The sequence below is a fragment of the Xiphophorus maculatus genome, chromosome 9 (assembly GCF_002775205.1).
Source record: "Xiphophorus maculatus strain JP 163 A chromosome 9, X_maculatus-5.0-male, whole genome shotgun sequence".
In the NCBI taxonomy this organism is placed as follows: domain Eukaryota; kingdom Metazoa; phylum Chordata; class Actinopteri; order Cyprinodontiformes; family Poeciliidae; genus Xiphophorus; species Xiphophorus maculatus.
Genome location: NC_036451.1, coordinates 6,702,652 through 6,716,135, shown reverse-complemented (window position 1 = coordinate 6,716,135; position 13,484 = coordinate 6,702,652). Strand labels below are relative to the sequence as shown.

General features: G+C 36.8%; 1 protein-coding gene across 1 annotated transcript in view; it reads left to right on the top strand.

The window, feature by feature from the left end:
- Nucleotides 1-6,783: 6,783 nt before the first annotated feature.
- Nucleotides 6,784-13,484, top strand: part of ddx49 (DEAD-box helicase 49) — a 9,316-nt gene continuing 2,615 nt past the window's right edge. The window contains exons 1-10 of the mRNA XM_005800880.2: nt 6,784-7,040; nt 7,876-7,999; nt 9,640-9,725; nt 9,902-10,023; nt 10,354-10,541; nt 11,544-11,684; nt 12,279-12,354; nt 12,878-12,954; nt 13,032-13,129; nt 13,232-13,306. Of these exons, the coding sequence (XP_005800937.1) occupies nt 6,926-7,040; nt 7,876-7,999; nt 9,640-9,725; nt 9,902-10,023; nt 10,354-10,541; nt 11,544-11,684; nt 12,279-12,354; nt 12,878-12,954; nt 13,032-13,129; nt 13,232-13,306 (1,102 nt within the window). The 5' untranslated portion in view covers nt 6,784-6,925. The remainder of the gene's footprint in view (nt 7,041-7,875; nt 8,000-9,639; nt 9,726-9,901; nt 10,024-10,353; nt 10,542-11,543; nt 11,685-12,278; nt 12,355-12,877; nt 12,955-13,031; nt 13,130-13,231; nt 13,307-13,484) is intronic.

Here is a 13,484-nt window from a genome sequence, read left to right as displayed (position 1 = left end):
TGGGATCCCATTCAGCAACCTCAGAGGGGCCGCGGGGCCTCCACAGCGCCACCTGGCGGACACAATGCGAAGAGACGCTCCTAGCCTAGAAAACGTCAGCCTGAAATCAGCAGTTTGTTGGCAACTAGTTACATTTACTTAGTTACATCTACTAGAGTAGCGTTTGGGGGAAAAAACGTAGTTTTATGAGTATTTTTATTACACTGTACTTTTTACTTTAACTTGAGTAAAATTTCTGTATTCTCTATTCCTGGACTGTAAAACATTTGAGCCACATTTAGTTGCATCTACTGTCTTCTACTCTTTAAGTCAAATAAATTTAGCCAGTTTTAGATTTTGAACCTAAATGAGTGAGTTTGTGAAAATAAACTTATAGCAGTAAGTTGTTTTAACTTTTTATTCATTCTGCCAAACCTCCAAAAGTTGAATAAACCAGAGTTTTTAGGCCAGCACTTAAAAAATCTGAAAGAAGAAAAAGACAGGAGTGGGAACTATTTCCCAGAATGCTTAGCGGCTTGTTTTTGTATCCTGAGATGGAAGTGCGTTACATTGATCTGACTCTTGTGTTTTAAGATAAATGTTTATTTTTATGTCCCGTTCACACTAAATGTTTCTGAGCTGAATTCATTGTGATGTTTCATAAAATTTATTAGAAGATCAGAAATTTTGTTCATGCAATTTGAAATTTTTCTAAAGAAAAATAAGTAGCTATTTTAACTTGATTTTGTGAGTAGAAATAATAGAGAAATGTGACTCTTTAACTAGGTGAGGGAAGTTTTTTTTTTCCATATTGTGAAATTATTATTTGGTTTAAATTGAAGCATTAAGTTAAAACTCACAATTCAATTTAATGAACTTTAAAAACAATGTTTAGAGAACTTGTGTCTTATTAAATAAACTTCATGAAGTTTTATTGCTGAGTTAAAACCAGAACAATTTTCTTGTTGACTTAAGTTGCATTTTCAAGGCAGCAGGTGGATTTTCATGTTCAAGTTAAACCACCTTCAGATGTTTTACTGTCTGAATGAAAAACAAAACAACATTTTAATCAAAAATACCTGACACACATACCTGCAGTTTTTGTTAAAATTTCATAAGTTTTTTATTTAAAGAAACTAATCCAGAAACATTTTCTTGTGTGTCATCCCAATGTGTTGAATCTTCTCTGCTGTTTCCAAGCATCTACATGGAAAGTTGAGTGGAAGAAACTAAATTTTGGGATAACCGAAAGGAGTTTTGACTCAATAGCCTGTCTTTTCAGATAAAAGTACATTTTGTATTCCAGTTAGAAATCGAGGTCACAGAACCCGGGCCGCTTGACGTCCGGTTTGAGCTTTCAGTGATGATTTAAGGAGCCATTTGCTGGAGCCAGTCAGCAGAGATGTCCACCGCTGAAACTTTACAGCTCTTCATCCCGCCGCTGAAAGGTTTTATGGAGACGCGGATTTCATTTTCCAGCAGGACCTGCTTGGCACCACATGGTCGGCAGGCACCAGCACCTGCCTCGGTTACCATGGTAACGCATGATGCAAACCGCCCGGATCGAAACCTCAGAGAGGAGCGATGGAGCTTTACCAGACCAGAGTGGTTCAAAGTGTGGTCCGGGGGCCATTTGTGGCACTTGAAAGGATTTTTTTTGGCCCAGACCTTAAGTCAGGAATGGTAAAAAAAAATAAAATAAAATAAATAATAATAATAAAAGGCCAACAAAATAGAAAACGGCTGATGACTCCAAAAATTTGGAAATTAACAATTTTTCTTTTAACAATTTGAAGGCCTTTAAATGTTTTGTATCTTTATTGAAATACAGATTTCATTAAAAATAATTTATTGTTGAGCAGGTAAAGCTACAAAAAAAGAAAAAAATCTAACATTTTCATTCCAGTAAAATAAAGACACATATTAATTAATTTGTGGCCATCCAGTATTTTAAATTAGTTACTTTTAGACCCTAATTGATGAAGCAATTTATGCAAAAGGAGCCCCAACCAAGTATTGAGTCCATATACCATAAAGTGGAGATACTTTATGGTATATATATTATATATATATATATATATATATATATATATATATATATATATATACACTGATATTTCTGTGCAGAAAATCCTTTTTTTATTGGTTTCATGTAATCTTCTAATTTTCAGACAAACCAAATTTCATCTTTTCCTTCATTGTAAACTATAATTATAAAAAACAGAAATGAATGTTTTAAACTATTTGATGTGTAGTAATTGAAACATTCAACAGTATTTTGAGTTTTTGAGATGCAGCTATATTTTATATTCTTCAGTTCTTACAACTAAAAACCAGAAATCAGCCCTGAAACCTTGGAGTAGTGATGGACTCTGATCTGAACCTTCAGAGTCACATAAAGACAGTTACAAAGTCGGCCTTCTATCACCTGAAGAACATTTCCAGGACTAAAGTCTCAGCAGGATCCAGAGAAACTCATCCATGTGTTTATCTTTAGTCGCATTTATTACTGCAACAGCGTCTTCACAGATCTGAATAAAAATAATCAAACAGCTGCAGCTGATCCAGAATGCTGCTGCTGGTGTTCTGACTAAAACCAGGAAGATGGAGCACATAACACCAGTTTTACAGTCCCTACACTCTGGAGCTCAGAGACTTTAAAATACTGTTGTTAGTTTATGAATCACTGAACGGCTTAGCAACACGATACATTAAAGATCTACTGCTGTTGTATCAACCTTCCAGAGCATTTGGTACTGGTTCTGGTTCTGCTCTGCATCCCCAGAACCAGAACCAAATGAGGAGAAGCAGCATTCAGCTTCTATGCACCACAAATCTGGAACAAACTTCCAGAAAACTGCAAAACAGCCAAAACACTGAGTTCCTTTAAATCTAGACTAAAAACTCAGCTGTTTAGAGTTACTTTTGAAACCTAATCAATGAAACATTAATCAATAATCTGATGTGAAACGATGACAAAATATAATGCTGCAGTTGTTGACTGTGTTCTATTAATTTGTACTTTTGTGTTTAAGATGTAAAGCAGTATGAAACAATTCACATCACTAATATCTCTCAAAACATTCAAATATGAATCTGTCTAAAATTATTCCTTAGTTGTTAGACATGATTTTTCATGCATTAGCTCAGAAGCTCAACTCTGATTTAAAATATGTGCAGTGAGTTTGGAGGCTCAGATGTGGAGGAGGAGCGCGGTAATCGTGCTGCTCAGTGGCCCGTTTCAGCGGCTCAGCTGACTGCTCCTCTGGGCTGCAGGGAGGCAACGTGGGCCACATCACGTCTCTGCCTCACAGAACAAGAAACCACTGAGGCTGCTGGTTTGCAGAACCGACTCTTCTTCGTTGGTTTTGGGCAGTTTGCAGCACAGCTGGTTCTCTGGGAAAGACGGCGCTGAATGTCCAGGCGTCTGCCTCCAGCACAGAGGAAATAATCAGCTGCAGGGGACGGAGTGTGCAGACCGTCTCTGCAGGGATCTTCATCCCTCTTCAGTCAAACAGCGATGAGTCACAAGTTTCCATCCATGGAAACAAAGAGAGAAATGTTTCACTTTTAAAACGTTTAACGAGATAGGACTGTTCTTTCTGGTGGTCTGCAGAATTTAGCAGAGAAAATCTTTACTCTGTTTCTCCTGCTTGATAGAGTAGTTTATCCTCAGTTAGGGAAATGGACCGGAACCAGATGGAGATCAGCTGTTTGAACGACACCTGGAGAATATTCTGTTTCTTCACTTCTAAAATCTCCAGGGTCGCTGTTTGCAGAGTGTTTTGGATTGTTATCCATCTGGTTGGTGAAATCAAGTTTATTTGTATATCACTTAAAAACCATAATATTCACAAATAACAAGTAATAAACATTTCATTTTCTGAAATGCCATCGTAAAAATAATCAATACACAGCAAATATTGATCTATTTTGCAATCAAAAGTGATTCTAACCAGCTGGGTTTTTGGTCGAGATTTAAAGGAACTCAGTGTTTCGGCTGTTTTACAGTTTTCTGGAAGTTTGTTCCAGATTTGTGGTACGTAGAAGCTGAATACTGCTTCTCCACATTTGGTTCTGGGGATGTAGAACCAGAGCCAGAAGACCTGAGAGGTCGTTCCTCTTTAGGTCCAGAAGGAATAACCTCAGTTTTGATTCTGTTCAGGAGAAAGTTGTGGCAGATCCAGAAGCCTCTGTTCAGTTCTTGGATGTGTTCAGAGTCACCCGGTGACGTCGTAAAGCAGAGCTGCGTGTCGTAGTTGGGTGGTGAAGTTCGGTCCAGTCAGGGATGAATCGAAGCAGGCCGGATATCTTTGTGCTCGTCAGCGTTCCTCCAGCTGCTCCTGCCACATGTGGGACCCAAAACATCTGGAATGCATGTGTGCTCTCAGATGACGCTCTCCATGCATGCATGGACTGAGAGTCTCATTTTGTTTTATTTCCCCATCAGAGACCATTTCCAACCTTTCCAGTTGTTCACCCTCCCAGGTTTTGTGAGTCACTGATGCTTTTCACCTTGTGCTGCTCATTCTGGATGAAAATCCCTCATTATGTCTGGAGTCGGTAATGACAGGCTCATCTATCGGAGAGAGTTTTTCTCTTGCCTGCATGTCCTGAAGCGCTTTTTTATTTGAACATGACAGAAATCCTGTGATCATCACTGTTTTCTGAATGTCCTCCCTTTTTAATCTTGTCGATATTGCTGTTGCTTTTTTTCTCTCTGAGTAAAAACCAAAAATTATTTGTCCACTTCTGCGTTTTTTCAGAAAATGTCAGTTTATTTCCAGCATTTTTTCTTCTTTTGAAGATCAGAAATTTCTGAGTTTTCTTTTTTAGAAACTTTTGAGTTATGGTGGAAATTCACTCGTCCTTTTTTTTATGTCTCCAACAGCCCAAACAACCCATTAGACTTTAGATATTTATTTACGAATTTCAAAAATTGACATTTCTCAATTTGGCTGTAAAGCCAAAATCTTACAGTTCCACATTCATTGCATTTCTTTATCTTTTTCCTTCTGTTTTGCTTTTGTACGAGTGTTAAAATTCGCCTTAAAATGATTGTTACAGTGTATTCCCTGTTATCACACCATTTTGCTTGTTCACAGATCATCTTGCGGGGTGAATTCCTTCATCCTTTACTCTCAAAAATAAAACATGAAGTGATGTAAACCTTCTGTGAAGCAGACTCAGCCTAAGATTTTGTTGAAAAATCCTGCAGGTCTTTTGCTTCGCTCAGTCCGTCTGCATGAATCAGTGTGAGCAGCTGAGTGAACTGAAGTCAGAGCAGATGGAGACGAACAGAAGGCTGAAAATCCAGGACAGCACTGATCAGTCAATTCTGAATATAACATGACAAATAAAGGTTACTAACATCTTATGTAACACAAGAAAAGGTCGTGAGAAGATAAAAACACTGGGAATTAACTGTGTGGTATTTTGGGGACATTTCTGGTCGTTAATCACGGTGAAAACTGAACAACCTCACAGTTTGATTTCTCTGCTACATGGAGAAAATAAAAAAAGCTTTTATCGATCTGAGGCTCTCTGTCGATTTATCATTTAACTCCATAAAAGATGTGTGAGGACGGATGAGTGAGAAATCCTGCTGCAAAAACAAGATGAATCTTTAAAACTGCTGCATGTGTTGCATTTCAGGACAGAAACAAAATGAACATTTGTAAATTATTACACCACAAATTAGTGAGATGAAATAACAGCTGCTATGTATTAAGAGCAGCTGCTGAGCTGCTTTGAGACGATGAGTATTTAGTGACCTCATTGTTTTCTGCACACTGATGTAGGTCATTGTGGCCATTAGAAAATTAATTTCATCTGATTTCACAGCTGCTCTCATTCAGCTTCAGCTCCGTCCTGAACACAGTCCTTCACCTGGCGGCCATATTGGTCACATTTACGTCACTGACGTGTCCACCTCTGCATAAATATGCCATGATATGCTGGGCTTTGTTTTGTTGCTTTCAGCAGATCATACAGATTCAAATTTGAATCTTCAGTCTTTTCAGGTAAACACTTTTTCTGGCAGCCAATTCAGACACTTTTATAAACTCCAAAATTTGAGGTTTTTTAAGTCCAAGATGGCGGTTCTGGTTGTCTTGACGTGTCGAACATTGAACATTGTCGCCACCTGCTGGCTCTTTTTTTTTTTTTTTTTTTTTAGCGATTTTATACATATATAAAGTCATATATGTCTAATTTAAAATTATAATAAAGAAAATATTTCAGGATTACAAGTGTAAATAACTTTTTTGTTGTGGTTTATTTGACCCTCATTTTGATGTTTCTTCTTAGTGATTTCTATGATTATAATACTGCAATGACTTATGACAGCCACCTTAATGCAATTTGATGTGTAAAATAGGCACAAATATAGGCCCTGTGCCTTTACCTTTTTACTCAAAATGTTAAAATTGTTGCAGTGTTTTGAAGTGTTGATAACAAATTATTTGATGACTGATTTAATAAATAAAACATATAAATCAATCAATACACTGTAAATCAGAATGTGAGTTCGGATTAAGCTCATCTGGTAAATAAAAAGGACATTTTAAACATATAAATTAGTAATTATTCCCACATTTCTTTGTTAAAATGTTTTTTTATCAGGTTGGTGTAATATTCTGGTATTAAATGTCTGGTATTCAGTAACTGTGAGTGAAAATGATTGAAATTAACATTAATAAAGGCTTTCAAACATCATATAACTCAAACACAAATGTACTTACACATTTTTTTCTATTAATCATTTCACCAGCAGGGGGCAACAATGAGCGCCTGTCTACTTCCGTAAGCGTCACGTTTTTACTTAGCATCATGGCGGCTGTGGAACAAACACGAGGATTCGAATTAACGCAAAAATAGTGTTTTAGCCTTAGAAAAGCACTCATAAATGTTAATTTAGAGTCTTTTTGTATTAATATAATTTAAAATGAGCGACTTGTCGTCCGTGGGCCTGTCGGACTGGCTGGTGAAGCAATGTAAACAGCTGGGGCTCAACAAACCCACTCCGGTTCAGGAAAACTGCATCCCACCCATCCTGGAAGGTAACGGCTCTTCTGTTTAAGTGGAGGATAAAAAGCTGCATTTAGCCCACATTTTACCAGCTCGCTTTATGTGTTTATGGTTTTAAAGTAAAAAATAAATGACATTAAGCTCTTTTTAAGCCGAATCTACGATCTGCTTTCCCAAAATGTGCAACAGATAGATAGACGAACGTGCACTAATAGCACAAGTACATTGAGATTTACTGAAATTATTTTTTTGGATAGTTTAATGTCCACATTTTATCACGTTTAAACTACAAATTTGGGTGTATTTTGCTGCATTTTATAGACCAGAGATCTACAATTTTGCCTCTCAGTCCAGCGGCTTGACCTTCAACTTATAATTTTTGATAAATATCTAGTTCAGGAAATATTTTGTCATTTTTAAGGAAGGTAATTTTCTATCAGTTTTAGGTTTTAAAATAAAGAAAAACAGAAAACCTTTACAGGAAAGTTTCCGTATGTGGGATGTTGAAACAAATGAAAATTAAAAAATGCACTTTACAACTTAATGACACAAAAATTAGATCTAAAACAATATACAGTATTTTTGATGTAATATTTATATATATCTGTCTGTCTATGGTTGTGATTGTAATGTGATAAAATGTGAAGCTTTATAAACTTGAGGTTTCTAGTATTATGATGGTTTGCTTAACAGAATCTTATTTTTGGTTTGTCAGTTTAAAAATTATACAAGTTTAAAACAAATAACTGATCATAATCATTTGTTTAATACACTTATTAATTCTTAGAGAAGAAAATGGCCCTCAGTTTTTAGCCTTTTCAGCAGGACCTTGTTCTGGTTCTGACCCAGATCCGTTTCTCCTCTCAGGGCGCGACTGCATGGGCTGCGCCAAGACGGGAAGTGGGAAAACGGCGGCCTTCGTGTTGCCGGTGCTGCAGAAACTGTCGGAGGAGCCGTACGGCATCTTCTGCCTGGTTCTCACTCCCACCAGGTCAGAGGTCACAGATTCACATCCAGTTATCACAGAGGTCTTGTCTCAGCATATAAATAGCATTTGTAATTGAAGTTTTCAAAATACAAAAACAAAGGTTATTGTCTTGACATTTCACTCTGAATAAAGCCACTGAGAGAAAAACAGTTGAATAGAAATATGAATAATAATTAAACAAAAACAGGGCAAAAATGTTCTTTTTCAACCAAAAACTCAGTGGAACGAAGTTAAATTAAACCCCACAGTAAATAAAAACATGATGTTGGTGCTTGACACAGATTCATAGAGATTTGCTTCATTTAGGAACCTTTCATGCAGGATTTATAATAATTTAAATCCATTCACAGTTTATAAACGGAGGGATCAGATTTCACCAACTGGCCCTTTGTCTGCTTGCCACTGATGGAAAAAAGCTGAAGGATTACGAGCGAACTCTCTGGCTTTTTGCTGCGCAGTTACATGTCTGTTGCTTTGCCCCTTAATGTTTTTGTAAATATTTATGTACTCAAATTTGGATCTTGGTTTCTAAATTATTTAGCTGCTAGATCAGGGGTGGGCACTCCTGGTCCTCGAGGGCCGGTGTCCTGCAACTTTTAGATGCATCTCTACTTCAACACACCTGAGTCAAATAATGAGGTCGTTAACAGGACTCTGGAGAACTTGACTGCACTTAGAAGGAGATTCAGCTGTTGGATTCAGGTGTGTTGGACCAGGGAGACATCTAAGAGTTGCAGGACACCGGCCCTCGAGGACCAGGAGTGCCCACCCCTGTGCTAGATATTTATTTTAAAATAAATATTTTCAAATGATGAGCATCACTGCAGTATTTTTGAACTTGTTTAGAGGTTAAATAATATCGCTTTTATTCAGACGTGACTCTACAGAGGAATGTCCCAGAGCTGAACATGTTTTGTAATATTCATGCCTAAATTTTCAATTCCTTACTTCATATTTTATTTATTATTCCAATGTCACTAGTTTTAGCTCTAGATGCTTTTCCAGGCTGAGATTTAATGGCCTTAGCGTCGCTGATGTGAAAATGTGACATGTATCTTTTAAGACTTTTATGCAAAATTCATGATTTGCATGTTATTTTACTTCCATTTGGGTTTCTGCTGCTTCTAAAAACACCATAAGAGCTTTAAAAGAAAACCTCAGATGTTTTTTGGCAATAAGTTAAAGTTTTTCAATTTCTGGAAAATGAGCCGTTTGAAAAACCGTCTAGAGGTACCCTGTTACCTAGCAACCGCAGCAGAGCTCCAGCACATTTTGTCAGCTGTTTTTACCACTAGATGTGTTGTACAATGGCTGCTGGAAAATTGAAGTGTTTTGTTGTTGACTTACCATCCAGAAACGACTTTCTGAATTCTTGTTTGTGCAGGAGGATCTACTTCTACTTTTCAAAGATGTACAGTTGCATAATTTGCCCACCCAGTAGCACCTTATTGGGATTTAAAGTGACAAGACGCCTTAAAAGAGAAAATAGACAGAACTGAGCTGACTAAAATCTCATTATCTAAGAATGATTTTGTGCAAAAAATGTAACGAACATGTTTGGTATCGCCCATAGACTAATCCCATACGTCACCATTACAGCAATAAAATCTCTACAGATTCTTTATTTCTGTGATGTCACGCAGGGAGCTGGCCTATCAGATTGCAGAGCAGTTCAGAGTCCTGGGCAAACCTCTGGGTCTGAGAGACTGCATCGTCGTCGGAGGAATGGGTAACTACGTTTAGCGTCGCGTCAGAACCGGCCGCATCAGAATTCAGCATCGCTTGATTTCTGTGTTTAAATGAAGAGAAAGAAACGTTTACAGGATAAAGTGGAAAATGTTGCTTCCAGTTTAATTTCTGCCTTGTTGTGAGTGACTGGTTTCCTGTGTGGTGCCGTCTGGACAGACATGGTGAGCCAGGCCGTGGAGCTGTCCAACCAGCCTCATGTTGTCGTGGCAACGCCGGGTCGGCTGGCCGACCACATCCGCAGCTCTGACACCTTCAACATGAGAAAGATCAAGTTCTTGGTGAGAGAAAAAATAAATATAAATAATTTGTTGCAATTAATGAACCAATTAATTAATTGCATGAAAAACTGAAAGGAGCTCAATAATTTACATTCTGATTATTAATATTTTTTAAAGGGCAGTTTTGTTTACGGAGTATTATTTATTCATTTTATTTATGGTTTCAGATGTATACTTTATTTCTGATATATCATCCGATTATTTGCTTTATTGCTCTTGAAGCTGAAGTCAGAAACATGTAAACCTGAAGTTAAAGTTCCTGAAGCAGTTTTGTTTTTGCCGACTGCCCACTTGTGACTCTTTTTGTGCTTTATTGTGTTTTTCTGTCAGATTTTGGACGAAGCGGACCGGCTGCTGGAGCAGGGCTGCACCGACTTCACCAAAGACCTGCAGGTGATCCTGAGCGTCTTGCCGGCCAAACGCCAGACGCTGCTGTTCAGCGCCACGCTCACCGACACCCTGCAGGAGCTGAAGAGCATCGCCATGAACAAGCCCTTCTTCTGGGAGAGCACGTCCGAGTGAGTCAACCCCATAATTATCATCGTCTAGAACCGCCGGCTCTGCCAAGCAAAGTCCAACTTTATCAGTTAAAGTTCCCAGCTCAGGAGACGTTGGGTGATGAAACCTGGAAACTTTTGAGTCAAATTTAATGAAAATATTCCAAAAAAATTGCTGAAATTTGGAGGTAAAAAGTGTTGACTCAGCACGGCTGAATGCAAGCTTTATAGGTTTCCATTTGTAAAAGGAAATTAGTATCATGTATTATTTTCACTTCACAAATATGGACCAGTTTGTTTTGGTCTTTCATGTAAAAAAAATCCTGCTGAATACTTTGACGTTTTGTGATTTTTTTTTTTTTGAGCTGTAATTTAATTTAAACAGGAGTTGAGAGAGAAAACTGCTATTATTCTTTCACTTTTTGTAAACTCATGATTTGTTATTGTTTTTAATAAGGCTGCAGCTTTTGATTACTTCTGTAATCAATCATTCGGACAATTAATCAGATAAAAAAAATTACCACATTCTGTAGTTTTTTTATTTTAAAAATATTAGGAATATATAAAAATGCAAATGAATTGAAATAATTCAATTTCTTTCCAAAATAAAGATTTTGTTTCCTGAAATGAATGAAAACAGCTTTCTGTTGGTGAAAGCTTAATCTTTTGTAGCAAAGCACAAAAAATACTTTTAATTTCAAGACTGCATTGACTGAATATGGATACATTGTAGAACTGATCTTTGATTGTTTTGATTAACTGATCAATAACTGGAAAGGTGCTTAAGATTTTTTTTTTTTTTTTTACAGAATTTGAACCAGATGAAGTTAAAACTTCAGAACTTTTTGGTATCATATTTACAGACAAAAAGTTTTAAAAAGAAAAAGTGTATATTTTATGAACAGTTTTTGCTCTGACTGTTTTTCTCCGAGTCTGTTCACTCCGATTAACAGTTAATCAACTACTAAATAAGTTTTATTTTAATAATCGATTAATTGTTGTTAATATTATTGTTGGTGTGAGGACGCGCACAGTGGAGGAGCTGGATCAGAGGTACATCCTGACTCCAGAGAAGGTGAAGGACGCGTACCTGGTCCATCTGATCCAGACATTCACAGACCAGCATGACGACTGGTCCATCATCATCTTCACCAACACCTGCAAGTAAGGAACCATAAACATGCCGAGTTTAATTATCTTCCCTTTGTGAAGCACTTTGTGATCTATAGGTTTATATGAGGTGCTAAAAAAAAAGTAAATTCTACTTACTTTGTACAAAGTAGTTCACAAAAAGCATTCTGAAATTAAATAAGTGCAACTTTCTTCTTAATATTCTGCAATCTGGCTTTATGGATCAAATAAACCTTAAATGTGGAATAATTGTTGTGAGGAGTTAAAACTTTTGTTTTCACTCTGTAAATAAAAAGCATAAAACTCACTTACTAAACAAATGCAGTCAGGTTTGATGATTGTTTATTTTATTTTATGAGTTTGTCGATTGACTCAACTGAAATTCCTTGAAGATGTTTTATAAAAATATACAAGAAAGATGTTTCTGTTTGGGTTTTGATGAAGGTATCTGTTACCATTGGAAGGAATTTAAATATTATTTATTTCTGTATTAGTTTTGTTCAAATTCTTTTTCCTTTTCTTGTTTTCTAATTTGTGTATGAATAAGTTAAAAAATAAATAAATAAATAATTAAAAGTGCATTGATCAGGTAGAGAAAAATCAATCATTAAAAATTTTTTTTTTTAGGAGCTGCCAGATTCTCACGATGATGCTGCAGGCGTTCAACTTTCCTACAGTCTGCCTGCACTCCATGATGAAACAGGTGAGACTGATCAGAAGAATTGATTGGAAACGTCAGTAATGACGTCAACGACTAACTTCATCCAAAGCAGCATGTGCTGATCAGTTACACTGCAAAAAAATCAAAATTTTTAACAAGTATTTTTGATCTAGTTTCTAGTGCAAATATATTAGTGACCTGAAATAAGACAAAATTGACCTACAAATGATTTTTTGGCATATAGGAGCTTAATTTCAGTCAATAATTCCTTAATATTGATGAAAAAGCCGTAGTTCCTCTGGCAGATTGTTTCACTTATGAGTAAAAACATCTCCCAATGGAACTACAACTTTTTTGATAAAATTAAGGCATTATTTACTGAAAACCATCAGTAAAAAATGCCTTGCTAAAATGTTATTTTTATGTTTGTATCATTTTAAGTGTTTTAAGTTATTTGCACTAGAAACTAGACCAAAAATATTTGGTAAGATTTTGTGTTTTTGCAGTGTACTCTTGCCCAAGAAATGATCATTTAAAATAAATGGCGGCCATTTTGTTTCTGCAGAAACAACGATTCGCCAACCTGGCCAAGTTCAAGGCCAGCGTCTATAAAATCCTGATCGCGACGGATGTGGCTGCCAGGTGAGTTATCGTAGATTGGACTCGTTTCAGACGGTTATCGGGTTTGTTCTGATGGTTTCTGTTTGCTCCGACTTCAGGGGTTTGGATATTCCAACAGTCCAGGTCGTCATCAACCATAACACCCCAGGACTTCCCAAGATCTACATCCACAGAGTCGGGAGAACAGCGAGAGCAGGTAGCAGGCTGGTTTACGCTAACATCATGGCGGCCATGTTTAATCCACTCTGAATTGATTGATTTGGTGAATAAATGTCATTTTTGATTTTTCTCTTTGTAGGGAGGAACGGAGTGTCAATCACACTGGTGACGCAGTACGACATCCATCTGGTGCATTCGATCGAGGAGCAGACCAGTAAGTCTGAACGTTATAAAATAAAACTAGTAAAATAAAAACAGTAATGGGGGGAAACTATAACTAACTGAAACTGTACTGCGCGTTTATAAAACTAGCTAGAATGTGCTGAAATTACAGATATAATATCCTTCTTATGTGTGTTTATGAATTTATTTAACAGCCTTTTGACCTGAAG